At 47.8% G+C, this 17,456-nt stretch overlaps 1 protein-coding gene across 1 annotated transcript in view; it reads left to right on the forward strand.

Annotated features, from left to right (window-relative positions):
* Dglucy (D-glutamate cyclase) overlaps positions 1–17,456 on the forward strand; it is a 125,232-nt gene that overhangs the window by 51,140 nt on the left and 56,636 nt on the right. Inside the window, 6 exon segments of the mRNA XM_023719625.1 lie at positions 2,554–2,686; positions 7,935–8,088; positions 12,128–12,156; positions 12,159–12,325; positions 14,612–14,771; positions 15,959–16,081. Of these exon segments, the coding sequence (XP_023575393.1) occupies positions 2,581–2,686; positions 7,935–8,088; positions 12,128–12,156; positions 12,159–12,325; positions 14,612–14,771; positions 15,959–16,081 (739 nt within the window). The 5' untranslated portion in view covers positions 2,554–2,580.

Here is a 17,456-nt window from a genome sequence, read left to right on the forward strand (position 1 = left end):
AATTGGCTCTACTCATAGTTATGGGACTTTAGATAACTTGTTTGGATTCCCATTGTAATGGGATTAACGATGCCTTTCTCAGGGGCTATAGTAAGGAACCAAGAGAAGGTGTGAGTAAAGGCCCTGGCTTGTCCCTGGTACACAGTGAGTAGCTGTATGTGGCAAAATTTGCTGTCATTCATTAGAGTGGGCATTCTCTGGTTGGTAAATGGAGGATTTTTCCTTGATAGGAGCCAATGAGCATGTACTCCACACTCTGCTTGACCCTGACCTTCAAGGGGACACCTATAAGGCAGAGGCTCCAAGCCTTCTTTTCTTCTCAATGGGCAGAATGCCCCTCCCAGCATGCATTTTACAGTTCAAGTTTCTAGCTACACAGAAGAAAAATGAAAGTAAGCAATGCAAAATTCACTTGCATTTATATTGAAACAATAATAAATTGAGAGAGAAAATAACAGACTACAGTCTTCAGGCTACAGTTTATTTGCCAAACAGCATGCCCTTGCACTGCAGCTTCCTAGGGTCATAACGGGGTGTGGGAGGGGTAAACAGGTACCTGGGGGCGCTCTTCTCAGTGGGTTTCTGTGAGCTCCATTTCCTCCTCTGCATACAAAGCATGCACAGTTTGGAGGCTCTGGCCCTGGCCCTGCTTATGGAATGCATCTCTGGCCAATGCTGAGTCCTAGGAAGAAGCGCTAAGCCCTCCGAGTGGCCTGGGACTCGTGTTCATCCAGGACCTTTGCTGGTGACTCAGCTGCTGGGCCAAAGGGTCAAGCCAGCTAGGCCCTTTGAGACTGGCAGACAAGCATGGCTTGACCTGCCAAGGCAGCTGCCATAGGCCACTGGGGTAGGAATCCAACCTCACCCGGCCCCTTGGGCACCCCGCCCCAGCCAGCAGGACTGACTGTTCTCCCCTCTGTGTCTTCTTTGTTCCTGCAGCTACTAAAGCACTCATGACAGTTTTAAATATACCTCTCCCCATTCCAGGGCAATTTTCTTTTTGTTTTGATTGTTAGAGATTTTATGCAATCTCAAATTCTTTGTTGAAGTGGCCCTGGGGCTTATAACATTTTTCTGTCCTTGAGATTAGAGTTGAAAATATAAATTAGTGGCTAAGAACCTCAACAGGTACTTCTCTTTAGATAGAAAGGGTTGTGGAAAATTAAGTTTACCCAGAACCCCCACTATGAAAATGGCCCATAAAATCATACTTTTGTCTTTTTTTTTTTGGCACTTTTTTTTCTTTTTGGTACTAAGAATCGAACCCAGAACCTTGCACTTGCCAGACAGGTGCTGTGCTGCTGAGCTATATCCCTGGCTCTGTCTATTCTATAGTCAGCCAATCATTCAACAAACTCTTAAATCTTACTTTTGTATTACTATGCAAGGCCTTGGGTCTAGTTAGATAAAAATGGCATAAACCATAGAGGCCACCACAATGTGGCTTTGTAGTGCGTATTTTGCTAACACATTGAAACCATGTAAGAAGTCAACTCACAGGAGTCCTTTCTGGACATAAGTCAGCTTTGAGACCATCTCTATTTTTAAAAACATTTTGTCAAGCTTTTAGCAATGACTGAAAAAGCACATTCAATGTTTACAACCTACACACTCACTAAGCATCTACGTAAGTTACGACGCCTAGAATGGTGTGGAGGGAGCCTAAAAGAGAAACACGCAAGGCTGGCCAGATAGCTCAGTGGACTAAAGTGCCTGCTTAAGCAGATGTAGGGACTAGGGTTCAATCCCCAGAGTGCCATGCTGGCCCCACCCCCGGGGTGCACTGAGACACCAGTTGAGACTGGGCATGGTGGAGCGCGCCTGTAATCCCAGTGCTTGGGAGGCTGAAAAGAGGAAGATCACTACAAGTCCAATCTGTGTAGGGAGACCCTGTAGACCTTGTACTAAATACTTTAAAAAGACAGACAGACAGACAGACAGACAGACAGACAGACAGACAGACAGACAAATACACAAAATTCCTACCTTCTAGGAGCCTCACTGTAAATACTGGAAGCTACATGCACCCAGACAATCAGCCTGTTCTTTTGTTTCCGATGGAAAATGGAACTCAGGCATTTGCTACCTCCATCAAAGGGCTTCTGGGTCATGCTGTATGCTTAAGCTGTAGTCCAAGCTCCAGATCCTGGAGAAGAAGTCCAGTGTGTGTCCCTGCTTTTGAGCACTGCGGATGGAAAGGAGTGCAGGGTCCAATAGAATATTAGGCCACTGTGGCTCTGGGCCAAATGAATTCCTTGTACAAAGCATGTTCTGAGAATGGGCAGGACCCCAGAAGCTGTTGGGCTGCTGCGCATAGGTGGATTCTGAGCTGTTTTTGAGGACCAGAAGGGCCTCCGACATTCCAGGTCAGGGTGAAGGCAGAGGCCAAGTCACCAACATTAGGAATTTCCTACCAGAAACTCAGACCAGACCAGCAGGAAAACTTGCTCCGAACAAGCCACCCCGAGACAGCCCCAGAGGTGACATCTGCTGCTGACTCTGCACCTGGCACGAGGCTGTGCCTTCTAACCTGTGCTCTCCTCCACCCCCCAGATTCCCTGCAGCCCATTTAAGGATGGCATGACTGCTTTCACACTCAGCCTGAGGTCCTGCATTCCCTCTGCCATAAAGAGCCTGATGCTACAGAAGAAAGAAATTATCAGTAACACATCTGGCATGGCTGGGGGTAAGTAGTGCTAGATGCTTTTAAAAACTCCTGGTGGAGCTTGGAGGTGCATAAGAGTAATCATGGGAGGCTGAGGCAAGAGGATCTCAACTTTGAACCCAGCCTGGACAACTTAGCCAGACTCTATCCCAATAAAGAATAAAAAACAAACAAACAAAAAAAAGAGGGTGGCTGGGGATTAACTCAGTATGAAAGCCCTGAGTTTAATCCCTTGCCCTGGAAAAAACAAACAAACAAACAAACAAACAAAAACTAGAAATATCAGCTGTTTGGGGGCAGAAATTCTACATGGTGCAGAAAGCAAGAGCAGAATGCCATCAGCTCTGGTAACCTTGCCAGAATGATCTGAGATCTCTGGCCAGATTCCAGGCATGGATCTTCATTAGGAGATCTAGGGCCAACCACTCCTGCCTGCTTGGTCACCTCAGCTCCATACAGGGAAGTGCCCCTCAGTTCAGATAATGAGAAGGGTTTTCCTTCAAGGAAAAGCATGCCCAGGTTACGCTGCATTCTCCTCCGATTTTAATTCAGACTAAGGTTTCCCACTGTTGAGTGGCCTCATTCCACAGGTTGCACCCATCTCCCCACTGTCTCTCAGAGAACACTCAAGGGTCCTGGAGGAGAAAACACATCACATTTCTCATTGACCTAGGTCCCAGTCAAGCTTCACAATGTAAAAAAAAAACAAAAAACAAAAACAAAAACAAAACAAAATAAAAAAAAAACCCTAGTGTAAATACAAAAAGGAAAACCAAAAACACCCTTTAAAGTATTTGAACAAGACAATTTTTATTTAGTTTATTGACAGGCCTGGCCTCTGGTGCCATTTTTGGATTAATAGTTATCCACATAACAAAACACCTCAAAACTTAGTGGCTTAACACCATAATTCTCACAACTCTATACCAAGGCTGGGCTCAGTGGAGTGGTTCTTCTGTCCAGGTGGTGGCTGTCAGGCTGCAGTACCCAAAATGGTCCCTCCTGCACGTTTTGGTGCCACTGGGAAAACTGGATGTTTAGGCTTTACATTTCTTGCTCTTCTTTTAACTCTCTGTGAAGCTTCTCCAACAGTGGCCACCAAACTTCCTGTGTGGTAGCTCGGGACTCCAAGAGAGAACGTTCCAAGAAGACAAGCCTTAGTGTTCAAGTGTGTATCAGGACACTCACTGCCATCCTGTGGGCCAGAGCAAATCACATGGCCAAGGCCAGAGTTCACGGGCATGGGTTACAGTGGGGCTGGGCATGAGCACCAGGAAGCATAATTTATAGAGAAATCACTAAGGTAAGATTCTGTCCCAAGCCACAATACACAATCAGCAGCCAGCCCTAACCCCAGGTGACAAGGGTTTCCTGGGACCTCCAAGGGACAACAGAGCAGAGTAGCCTGGAACTTAGGCCCTGGGGTCAGACAGCCTGGGCGTGAGGCCAGGCTTTGCTCCTCCCTTAGCTGCAGAGGTGTGTGTAAACGGTGTGGTCTCTCAGTTCTCATCTCCAAAATGAAAGTAACCTCAGACTTTCTCCAGGGCTATCAGGAAGGCCTCCTGAGCAGAGGAAAGGGCTCCTTCTTGGCACCTGTTGCTGTGAACTGTTTCAGGATGAGAGCAGCTCACTTATCAAACTCCAGCTCGACATTGTCTCCTGCAGCTTTCAGTAAGATTAGGAGCCTTAAAGGGTGTTTTGTTTTCTTGTCATTAAGTTTCAAAACATTGATTTTTGAGGAAAATGCTCAGGAGAATCATTCCATTTCTCTCCGCAAAGAGAAAGTGTCATGAGCTTAAGTGGAAACCAATACTCCAGGGGTGTGTGAAGCTCACCAGACCTGTAAGGGAGGCCTCGTGGCCTCGTCCCTCTCCTGAAGGGGATGCAGAGGCCTCTACTCCATGGCCTGTTGCTGGAGAGGATTATGCAGGCTTTTCTATTCATCTCTAGTGGTGGAGACAAACAAAACCTAAACACAGTGCCCCTGAAGTATATTTAATTAAAAAGGAAACAAAGAAGCTTTGTGTATCTAATGCACAAATCCAATATTGTATCAAAAATCCAATTTATCCTCACAATAGGATCTAGAGGGAAGAAGTGGTGGATAGGAAAGGGGAGCCCTCAGGCCTGCTGCCTTCCCTACACCTCTCTCCTGATTGTTTTCAGAATCACGCTGGGCTTTCATGAGACACGAGGCAGCAACCTTGAGGTTCTGGCAGCTGGGCTGAGCAGGCATCCTCATTTGGGAAGTAGCATTGGTAGGCGCCTTTGGGTTTATGATAAATGAGTTCCCCGCCCTGCTGCTTACAGTAGGAGCTGATCCTGAATTTCCTCCAGCAAATGGTTTTGGTTAAACCTGTATCACTCCACAATCCCTGAGGACAAAGGGGCTGCGGCTGGTGATGGAGCCATTCCACCACCATGGAGGCCCCGTACCATGGCCAAGTAGGTACACAGCAGTGACAAAGTGGGAGGAACTCAGATTTAAATCCTGACTGAGCCTTACACCTGCAGTGTAACCCTGGGAAAATCACTTGCTCTCTCTGAACCTTAATTCTCTGATGATTAAATGTGCAAATTACTTAGCAAAGAGACCCTGGTACATAGAAGCACTCAATGAATATGAGCTATTGTGGGGTTTTTTGTTTTGTTTTGTTGTTGTTGTTTTTTGCAGAACCAGGGATTGAACTCAGGCCCTTGCACTTGCCAGGGAAGCGCTTATTCCCCTAAGCCATCTCCCCAGCCTAGCTACCAATATTATTGCTGTAAAGAAATAGCCTGATGTTGGTAGAGTCACAGTTAGGAGAATGGTTTCCAAGGTTATTCCTCCAGTAGAGCATCATTACATTTTTCTTTGGGATGGTCTCAGTCCGGTTTCTGTTACTAGAACAGAATATCTAATACTAGGTGATTTATAAAGGAGAAAAGTTTGTGTAGCTCCATACTTCTGGAGGCTGGGAGAGCAGAGAGCCTGGAGCTAGCATCTCCTCCTGCTGCTTCTACTCGGGACAGAAAGCAGAAGGGCAAGCAGGTACATGCCAAAGACAGCAAACAATAGGGCTGCACTTCCTGTACAGTGACCTGCTCTCATGGGAACTGAGCCAGTACTGTCAGAGCAAGAACTCACCCGGGAAGGAAGGCATTTGTCCATTCATGAGCACCTCGCACCCACTAGTCCCTCCCTCCCAACACTGCCACCCCGAGAACCCCAGTTCCAACACTCAATCATGCTGCCTTGATTTGAGAATATTGAGAAAAACACAGAGGAGAAAATTAAAATCACTTTGAGCTTTGGTACCTAGAGACAACCACGATTAACATGTAGATGCGTTTGCCTCTAGTTCTTTCTCAACAATTGCATACAAAGAAGAATGTGTCACACACAGTTTTGCTACCTATCTTTAGTCCTTTAACAATGCGTCCTAAACATGTTTAATGTAATCCTTACCTACTTCTTCTCTACCATAATTCCAAACGTCTTTACAGGATTCCATTGAATGAATATAAGCCCATCCCCTGCTTCCTGAGTACTGGTATGTTAAGTAATTCATATGCTTTAATTTGCTGAGACCTCTTTGAGATAGAAATGATTATACTCATCTTGCAGATGGAAAAAGTGAGGCTGAAGATGCACAGCCACTGCCCATGATCCGAGGTCAGATTGGTTGCCCTCCAAAACCAACGCACTTCCCATTCCTGGCTGGCAGCCTCCGAGGAGGTTCTGATGTTATAAGGGAAAGTCTTCCTCTCAGCTCTGCTAAGCCTGCTCAGCCAGAGAGAGACAAGGATTCTCTGTGCCTGTTCAGTCAACAGTCAATCTGCCCAGACAGAAACAGCAACAGCCTCTTTCCCAATAAGGATAACCAGGTGGCCAGTACCACAGATGAAAAGGATCTTGATCTCATCAGTCCTCGGTGCAATGCACACAGCAACCACAATACATACCACCCCATGGCTGCCCGAATGCTGGAATGGAAAAGACAGACACCCCAGTCACTAGCGCCACCCCACTGATGGGAGCATGAATGGTCCAGACACTTTGGAAACTGCTTGCCGTATCTACTAAGGCATATCCCCCTGCAGCTCCAGGTATATGCCACGCAGGGATACACATAGATGTACCCCAATGTGCATGGTCTGCAAAGTTCATGGCTGCACCTCTGGTAATAACCCCAAGCAGGACACTCCTCACGTGTCCATCCACAGTAGGTGTAGCTTAGTACTTGCAGTATGAACATACCACACATCAGAGAGAACGCACAACTGTTGTAAAATGTTTGAGGTATGCTTGCATCTCCCAAACACACTGTTAGGTAACAAGAGGGCTGTAAGACACAGGAAGTGCAACTCTAGTCCACAAAGCCCAAGAGCAGGCAGAGGTCATGTGTAGAGTTAGAAGTCAGGACAGTGGGTACCCTTAAAGGGCGGGGGGAGGTTGGCAGGAGCGGGAGAGTGATGCAGAGCAAAGAGACTCCCTGCGTGAAAGACATCTGGGATGAGTTCATGTTCTCTAAATTCAATGAATGAATTTTAGGAACAATGGAGGTTAGGAGCAGAATATATTTGTTGGGGGAAAGCAAGCTCCTATCCTAGAAAAGGACAAAGGGGTTGCCAAGTAACCTGCCTTTGCTAGGCATTTTTATAGAGCAAAACCACAAGATGAGACAGATCCAAGGTGGAAAACATGGGAACTCACAAGGTGGACATGGGATGGGACAAAACTGTCATTAACCAATAAGACTGCAAGCCTAATTGCACAGGAAAAGTTGATTAAATAAGGATCAAATGGAAAAGCGAGGCAGGTAGCAAGCAGGCAAGAATACAGAGCAGGGGGCTTTTCCTGTAGGGGGGTTGTGGCTTTTTTTAGCCTTTTCAAGGTGACTGACACCTATTTAGAATATCAGTCCTTGATGCCATCCCTAGGGAAGTATGTGGCTGCATTTGTTTACTGTTTTGTCTTGAGGTCTGGCCCTGAGGGAGTTGCCTCTCTCTCCATTTGCGAGGTCCCCAACACCTCCTTTGGGGGCCCAGCCCTGTCTGACTGCCTAGAATATTTCTAACTCAGCTGCCTACAAGAGGATGTTTCAGGGGTGCAGATAATGTTCTGTCTCTTGATGAATGTTGATTCCACGTGTGTGTTCATTTTGTGAAAATTCATCAACCTGTATGTACACTTAGGTACAGTTTTCTGGGTGTTTGTGATGCTTTCATCAGTCATGACATTAAACAGCAACCGAGTGTAGGTTTGTCTTTTCTCCACGCTGCCCAGGGCTCTGTCGAGCCAGCTTAGTGATCCTGCACAGATCTCTGGCACCAGCTTTCTAAAGGTTCTGCCAGGCCAGCCGAGGTCCTCTCCCACTGCTGGGACAATGGAAACCAGAGAAGTGGATGCTGCCCACGCCGGGTGCTGTTCCTGATGTCAGGTAAAGAACCTGGGTCTCTGGGACTCCAAGTCTGCCGGGGGTCGGCTGCTACAGCCAGGTTTCAGTCACCAAGGACCTCTATCCAGCCCCAGGAAGCCCATGGAACCTGGCACAGAGCCCTACTTACGGCTACTGCTCAGGGGCAGGCCACCCTGCCCCTGCCCCACACCCACACCCACACCCACACCTCGCCCCTGTCCCCCCACCCCCACCCCGGCCCCACAGTAAAATCTTCGCGATTTCTAAGAAAGTCCAGCCTGGAGAAATCCCGTGAGCACTGCCATCTGTCACTTCATCATGCAAGCCAGAAAGCTGCCTTCACAGAAATCAGAAGAAAAACACGTGTGTCACTAACAGAAGGCTTCCCTGTCATGATGCGGGTGCCTCCTGGCTTTTAGACTCAGCAGCGCCCCCATCCATGGTTTCAGTTACCCATCATTATCTGAGAGCTGAAAATATTAAATGGAAAATTCCAGAAATAGAAAAAGTCCAAGTTCTAAATGACTTTTTTTTTCTTTCTTTCTTTTTTTTCTTTTGGCGGAAGCAGGGATTGAACTCAGGCCCTTGCGCTTGCCAGGGAAGCACTTATTCCACTGAGCCATCTCCCCAGCCCCCAACTTTTCTTGCTATACTTTGCTATAATTATTCTGTTATTATTAGTTATTTTCAATCTCTCACAATGCTTAATTTATAAGTTGAACTATATCATAAGTATATACTTATAGGAGAAACAGCATATAGAGGGTTTGGTATGGGCTACAGTTCAAAGTGTCCACTAGGGGCTCTTACAATGAAGGGGCGCTACACAAACTGCGCTGGGATTCTGCTCCCGTAGTTAATCCCCCTCCAGTAAGTCCTCGTTTCTCCCGCGAGGCCAACTCTTGCCCACACCTTCCCCTTCCCAAACTGCCTAACACCTCAACTGCTCTGCTTGCCTCGGCATTGCCCTGTCCTGTTCCCACCCCATCGTCTATCCTCCCCACCAAGGCGGCATCTTCTAGGTCTAAATCTGATCATGTGACTCTCCTATTAAACGCCATTCAGTACCCAGCTTGGGTGGCACGTTAAACCCCCCTCTCAGAACCTGTAGTGACCTGGCCCCAGCTCAGCTTTTCCCCTAACTCTGACTTTCCAGGCAGCCTCACCCTCACGCAGTCAGAAAACTCCCCAGTGACATCCAATCATTAGTGTTTTGTGGACTTCAAGGATGGGAGGGTTCTGCAGAGACCTCAGCAGGGACTAAGATTGCTCCTTTGCGTTTTGCCCTAGCACTTCCTGCACTGCCAAATTAGAGACTCCTAAGAGCTGACCTGCCAATGGGCTGTGGTGTTTGATACCTTTCCATTTTTTCTATTCTGCACCCTCTGCCTGGATATGTTTTCCTATAATGGGTAAACTCCTGTTTATATCTCAGCACCTCCTCCTCCTCCATGAGTGTGTTAATCAGCTTTCCATTATTGTAACAGAACACCTGAGATAAACAACTTATAAGAAAGAAAGGTTTATTTTGGCTTAAGGTTTCAGAGGGTTCAGTTTGTGGTGGGTTCTCTTGTCTTGGGCCTGTGGTAAGGAAGCACATCAGAGAGAGAGGGCATGATGCTCATCTCATGGTGCCAGGCAACAGAGGGAGAGGGGAGGGAGCCAGAGACATGATGTGCCCTTCCAGGGATGCTGCCAATGACCTGACTTCCCTCCATTAGGCCTGTGACCATTCACTCTAATGTCAACTTCATTGGATTAAGAAGCACCTAGCAGATTCCTAACACTCTCGGTGTCTCTGGTTGGGTTGTGGAGGTGTCACCCAGCGTGCTATATCTGGTTCCTAGCCCATCACTCTCTGGCACCGTTTCTCTGCTCTGCTTCCCAGACACCATGCACTAAGCAGTTTTTTTCCATCATACCCTTCTCCCAGGAAGGTTCTACCTTGGAGCTTGCTCAACATGGACTGGACGTTCTGAGACCATGAGCCATGTGAAACCTTTCCTCCTGTAGGTTATGGGTGTCAGCGACTGCATCTCAGCAGTGGGAAGGCCGTAACCAGGATCCACCTTCTAAGTGCTCTACAGGGGCTGGTGAGATGGCTCAGTGGTCTAAAGCACCTACTTAGAACAAGCTAAGCAAAACAAAGGGACCACGGTTCAATCCCCCAGCACCACATGCCAGCCAGCACCGCCCCCTGGTGGGCTGAGCTGGCCACACACACACACACACACACCCACACACACACACACACACACACACACAAATAAATAAAATTTTAAAAAATAATAAAAAATAAGTGCTCTACAACTGCATCACAGCCTGGGGACATCTTCAACAGAGGTCCTTGGGGGATACTCATTGTTCAAACTATAACAATAGGAGAAAATGGATTTCTCCATGCTCTGAGTCACTCCACTACTTTGACCGCTAAGATTTACTGCTCTGCATTGCAACTGTCTGGCTTCAACAGTGACTGACCTATCAGGGCAGGATAAGCAGTTCTGTAAGCTCAGGAAGGGTGAGCCCAATAACTAAGCACACACCCAGCAAGGAGAAATGGCTCAGCAAATGCTTTTGGAACATGTGAAGATTATAACTACAGGCTTTCAATCCTGCAGGAGTTTTCTCTGAGAAGAGACAAAGGCTTCATTCCCTGCCAGCTCTAACAGGTCTCTTTGTCCCTTGCGGTCTGTTGGTTCTGACAGAGAGGGCACCTCTTTTTCTTTCTTGCTCTTATGGCTGAGGGTATAGGAGCTGCTCTGCGGTGGGAGACAGTGGCTACCTTATATCATCCAATAGCTTCTAACTGGTCACATTTTCTGGAAAGCTGCAAAGCCTGCTGCTAAGACCCATGTTCCCTGCTGTGGTACCTAGCACTAGACATCTCTCTAACTATTGCTAGTCCTCTTAAAAAGTGCATTAAAGAGCCAGTAAGCTAGCTCAGTGGGTTAAAGCACCTGCTTAGGCAGACACAGGGACTGGGGTTCGAACCCCAGCATGCTGTGCCGGCCCAGCCCCGGGACACGCTGAGACGATGACTGAGACAGGGTGTGGTGGGGCGCACCTATAATGCCAGCACTTGGGAGGCTGAAAACAGGAGGATCACCAGGAGCCTGATCTGTGAAGTGAGACCTTGTAGATCCTGTACTAAATACATAATAATTTTAAAAAGTGCATTTGCTGAGTATGGTGACACACACCTATAATCCCAGCACTTAGGAAGCAGAGGCAAGAGGATCGCTATGAGTTTGAGGCCAGTTTTGGATACAAAGTGAGTTCAAGGCCAGCCTGAACTGCATAGTGAGACCTGTTAGGGTTTTTTGGCAGCATGGTAAAGAGACAGGAAAGAGAAAAGAAGCCTTTATTGACTCTAAAGATGTAGGGAGAATCCCAGGGAAGATGGAGGGCTGGAGGAATCCTCTGACCTGAAACAAAGAAAGCTGAGACTTTTAGGGACTTTTGCTGGTGTGGAGTTTGAGGGACAGCTTTAGTGACACCTAAGGAGCTGACCGGGGTCTCTCCTGTGTGCACAGGAAAGGCGAAAGGACATTGTATGCAGGCCTGGGTTGGAGAAGAAGGGAGGAGGTGGTCTCAGGGAAGACAAGCTGTTGTTTTAGGGGCTTCAGCCATGTTAGATGAACACCATAATAATTCAGCAGTTCATACTAGGGCCAGAAACTACCAAAACCCTGTCTCAAAAAGGCAAATAAGGGCTGGGGAGATGGCTCAGTGGAATAAGCGCTTCCCTGGCAAGCGCAAGGGCCTGAGTTCAATCCCCAGTTCCACAAAACAAACAAACAAACAAAGGCTGGGGATATAGCTCAGCACCAAAAAGGCAAATAAAATTAAATTAAAATAAAATTTAAAAAATTAAAAGTGCATTGTCCACTAAGCACGGCAGTACACACATGTAATCACAGCACTCAGGAAGTAGAGGCAGAAGGATGGCAAGTACGAGGCTGGACACATACTAAGTGTGAGGCCTGCCTGTATAACATAACTCTTCAAGGGGCCGTATTCAGAGTTCGACAGCCTAAGCTTTCTGTTGTGTCTCCAGGACAGGTTGTCCCCAGTTCTGGAAATACGAGCTGGTGCCTGCACCGGCTGCCTGTCCTCACTGCAGGGGTACTCAGAGCAGCTGAAGGACATGGTGACCTTTGTCTTGGACTGCAGCTTCTCTCTGGAAGAGGCCTTGGAGAAGGGCGGGCTCTCTGGAAGAAACCCAGCAGGTCACAGTCATGCAGCAGCATACAAGGTAGAAACGCAACCCGCCAACCAGGGCCGAACGGCCTGAAAATGTGGATCAACTTGCATTTTCATGTAGGGGACAGCCCTGGCACAATAGCCCTAGCTCAGCCATTTGTTCGCTGTGCAGCCCAGGCAAAGCTGTCACCCTCTAAGTCAAACTTTCGCTACCCGCCCCTGATACCACTGTGGTATCCCCATCACCAGCTGTGACCCCAGATGGTGGCACTTCTTGGCAATTTATTGCAGAAACATCAACTAAATGCACTTGGAATTTGGCTCTTTTAATTTAGGACAGTTCGGAGGGACTTTGGAACAATCCTCCTTAGTTTGGGTGCACGTAGCCTCAGGGAGACTGAAGCTGGCTCTGTTAATGCCTAGGGATTCGCGGCGGAGCCTCAGCCCAACTGCTAGCTGATGTGCTATTGCTGTCCAGAAAGCTGGGTTGTGTTCTTGGCTGGAGGCGGCTGTTGGTGGTCACAAAGGCGGCATGGTGGCCTCTCCCAGCATATGCTGGCCCTTGGTGCTGCCTTGCCACTGAGCCTCTGAGCTGTGTCCAGCCGTCACCTGACAAGGGGCAAGAACTAGTGTCCCCTACTCCACTGGCCCCGTCCTGCCTGCTTTTTGGAAGAGCCTAGGAATTCACTCTGTCAGATCAATGGCAGCAAACAGTCAGGCTCCAGACATCATTATTTGTGGGGGACTCAGATCGAGATTACATGCTGAGCTCCAGGGCACTTATTAAGTCCTGGTTTGGGCTCCTGCCAGAGAAGGCTGAGTTGCCTGTGATCAGAAACAAGGCCGCCCACAGTCTGCTGCTGCTTTCATAAGGAACCGGGTGCCCGAAGGGTTTTCTTCAAACTTGGGAGGAGCAAGGCGGAGCCACAGCCACTGGCTGGCATCCAGAGCGGGGCAGCCCAAGACCCCCACCCCCACCCCGCATCACAGGTAGCAAGGACAAGGAGGAGGGTGTCCTGGCTCACCACAAAGCTGCTCATTTGAAATGAGGAAACTGAGCCTTAGAAAGACACTGGACCCCAGAATGCCTGTCTCCAAGAGGCAGTGCCCACTGGGGAAGGTTGCTTCTTCATAGCACCTTGCCCACTGCCCTACACTGACCAAATAGCCGTCAGTCTCGTAGCACTGACCTCTGCCCCACGGCTCCTGGGGGTGGGGGATGGCTAGGCAGCCCTCTTGGATTCCAGGATGAACTTCCCCACACAGAGGTCCTCAACCTTGGGAGCGCCGTCTAGCTCAGAGTGGCCCTGTCCTGTGTCCTCTCCCCCTCCCGGTGTTGCTGCGCAGGCACCAGCCTGGACGGCACACCCAGGTTCCATCCTGCTGCCACCAGGATGGCAACAGCAAGCCCTTTAAGAGCAACCCAGACTGCCCCGGTGGATTACGGCGCAGGGCACACCCTAGATCCTTCATTAGCCCCAGTGCAGGCACCAGAAACCTTTACAGTAGGGGAAAAAGCACACCAGTCAGAGTCACTCACGTCATCCAGGGCAACTTCTCTTGAGGCAGGATCACAACAGAACGGTGGCTGGGAGCAGGCTTGTGTCCCCTGTGCGGGTACTGAAGGGAGAACAGACTCTGTCTCTTCCTAGGAGGTTCCGCTCTTTGGGTCTCTCTGCCTATGACTGCCCCAGTCCCTTTAGATCCTTGGAGAAAATTCGGAGAGTCCACGAAACTGGGTAGGGATTTATTTTTTAAATTTTACTGTTTCCTAAAATTTAGTTTGTCTTCCCACTCTGAATGGCAGCAGACCCTGTAATTTTGTGGTTGTCCAAAGAAATCATAGACGTCTATACATCGTGTTACAGCTTTTCCTGATATCACAAAAAATATCCTATACATCGATCGTCAGCATCACTGCCGTCTCAGGATAATAGGTCTGTGGGTTTTGTTCCTTAAGCTGTGGAAGAAAAATGCATGCACATCGCTCTATCCCGCCTTCCCAGAATCTGACAACTGTTTTTACAACATAATTGAATCCCTCAGGAATCTTATGATTTTTCTTTTATGTGATTAACAACACTGCTATGAACAGGCATCTATCCACAGCTACACCCGGCTAACAAAAGGGTCGTGGCCCATGAAAAGTTAAGATTCCCAGTTGTAAGCCGTAATTGCCAGCAAACTTCCCCACCTCTATGTCACCTAAAAGTAGAAGGTATATTTTTATAACAGCTACTGAGACCTCCTCCTTCATGCAGCTGCCTTGAACTCCGAGTGCTCCCGGCTTAGATCCGGGCTCATTTCAATTTTTAACATTTTTTGTTTGCTTTGTCAGACAACCGTTCCTTGTGCCGCCGCGGCTGCTGGTTCCTGCTGCCCCCTGGTGGTCACAATGAGGCCCTTTCCCGAGGACGAACTGGAAAGGCTGTTGCAGGTCGTTTGTTCCATGGCTGGTGAGCAAGGACAGGCCATCCACATCGGCCACCCAGATCAGTGTCCTCCCTCCTTTAGGATTCCAACAGTGTTTCTTTTTTTTTTCATAATTTTATTGATAAACAAATAGCAATGAGACAGTTTCAAATCAAATCGCTAGGACAGTTTCAATAACTAACACACTGTATACACTCTTCTTAGTGGTTAATTGCTGTGCAAGATGCGGACTTGAGATCCTATTTACAAACACCATTAGAACATATCATTCTATTCCCAACAGTGTTTCTTGACCTAAGACGTGGCCAGGAATTTACTCTGTTCCCTGAAGCTCCTGCCTGTGACCCCCCAGCCCCTTTAGATCCTTGAAGATGGGGCCCGTGGGTACAGAACAGTGGCTACAGATGCCACGGATATAAAGGACCCACTGACAATCTCTGATAAGCACAAAGCTCGTGTGAACTTCAACCAATCCTGGGTGGAGGAACAGTGTGCGGCAGCAAGACTCTGTTGCAGGAAGAAAGCCCAAAGTGACCTCTACTCTGGTCTGCTTTCCAGTGGTTTGTGTGAGCGGGAGGTTTTGCTCAAAATTTTCATTCAAACTGAAAACCACTGATCCCTACAACATTAACTCAATCCAAGAGCGACTAAACCCATACAAGGGGAAGGGGTGAGGCTCTCAAAGGGGCCCAGGCTGAGGAGAGTTTAGGATTGGCTCTGGGTGAGAGCCAGAGCCCTGTCCTCTGTACCTGAACCTGACTGGCTGTGTTAAAAAAAGGCCCTTGTGTTCCACAAAAAGATGATCTTCACTTGCTCTCTTCCTTGTACAGAGACCTCAGGGCCACGCGGAGAAGGGTTTCTGATTAATAATTTCTCTTTGGTGGGGATAGACCTGCCCCAACACAGCCACCTTCTCTGCCCTCTTCAGCACTTGGAGGGTGGCCAGGCTTAGGGGTGCTGTTAGTGATAAGCAACAGAGGTCTGGGTGATGCGACTCAGCCAGTATCAAGACAAACTCCCAACTGCTGGCTTTGTTAGCAATCTGTGTGATGAAAGAGTCGGGCTACACCTACCCCAGGCTCTTTCCAGTTCTATCACCCAGCCTTGAAATCCCAGGTTCCAGAACCATCCTGGGAAACAGACCAGGAGTTACGGAGCGTGTCAGGTTATAGCCTCATGTCCTGCCCTCTATCTCCTTCTTCTTTACAGATGGTGCTGGCCAGGGAGTTATATTTCCTTTCTCTACTTGCAGAACTGTTGGGAATCAACGAGCTTTCCAAATGTGACTACGGGGACTACGTGGCATGTCAGCCAGGGGACATCCCAGTGTTCTGGCCTTCCCAGCTGACGAGTCTCGAAGCCATCGGCAGCTGCAGTACGTTGGGGCCCATAGGGACCCCTATGCTGGCCTAGGAGAGAGCTGGACAGCCTCAGATTCTTACAGGACACTGATTTAAAAACTAAAACCAGAGAACAAGACACAAACGTGGGTCTAGAGCCTTCTGTGAGTGGCTTTCTAGTTTCTTTTAATTCCAGGGCTGAGTCTTCTCACCACAGCAGCTTGTCTGAAAGTTCAATTTGGTTTGATTTAATATGCTTCTATTTCCTAGAGAATCACAAACCATTGTAACGGAGGAAGCAACCTTTAGCTTGACTTTCTGAGACATCTCAGAGGTTGGTAGGGCCTTGAAAACAACATGCATAGTCAAGAAACACAACTAGCCAAACCATCTCATGTAACACAGTATCCATAGGGGACAAGTTCCTGTACCCCCTTGGGATACATGAGTTTATCGTCTCTTATATGAAGTAGTAATATTGGCGTATAACTTATGTTCATTCCCTTGTATATTTTAAATAATCTCTAAATTATTTATACCAATTACAATCTAAAGTTGTGTAAATAGCAATCATAATGTATTGTTTAGAGGATAAGAAAAAGTGTACATGTCAACAGAGATTTAATTTTTCAAATATTCATGATTCATAATTTGATGGATACAGAGGCATTTACAGCATGATGCAAAGCAATACATTAGTACCTTTTTTTCTTCTTTGCAAAGGACTACAAGGATAATCTCCCTGACTCACAAGAAGATAGGTATGTGTTAGAAACATTACAAGTAGTAACACGTCCAGCTGTCATAGAGGCTGGAAAATTCTGACAGTTCAACCACACCTGCATTGGAAATAATAGAATTTAGCATTACAGTGGTTTAGTCTATCTTGAAGGAAGTCACGAGAGTTTAGCTATCAGAATATCCTCACAATAGGGAAAGAGTCTCTACTAATCTCAGTGAAGTATGCCATATCTATACGAGGGGCCGGGGAGATAGCTGGGGCTGGGGAGATAGCTCAGTGGAATAAGTGCTTGCCTGGCAAGCACAAGGTCCTGAGTTCGATCCCTGGTAACACACACACACACACACACACACACACACACACACACACACACACAAAGATCGACAGGATTCTGCGTGTTCATCTATACAATGTGCATATTTTGAGCACCTACTGTGTGCCGGCCATGAGCCTAGATCCTAGGACTTCAGAGCTGCATAGATAAGATGGAGCCTTCAGGGAGCATGCAGCCTCCCCTGAGTGTGCATGCATGCACCCACATGCACGCTGAAAGTGCCCTTCCGTCAGCCACAGGGGATGGCCTGAAAAACAGCTCTCACTGGTGTTGCCATCCCATCACCCCCCAGCCCCTTAGTGATGACAGTGATAGCATATTTGATCTTCTGTGA

This window comes from Octodon degus, unplaced genomic scaffold, assembly GCF_000260255.1.
Source record: "Octodon degus isolate 3935 unplaced genomic scaffold, OctDeg1.0 scaffold00070, whole genome shotgun sequence".
NCBI lineage: Eukaryota > Metazoa > Chordata > Mammalia > Rodentia > Octodontidae > Octodon > Octodon degus.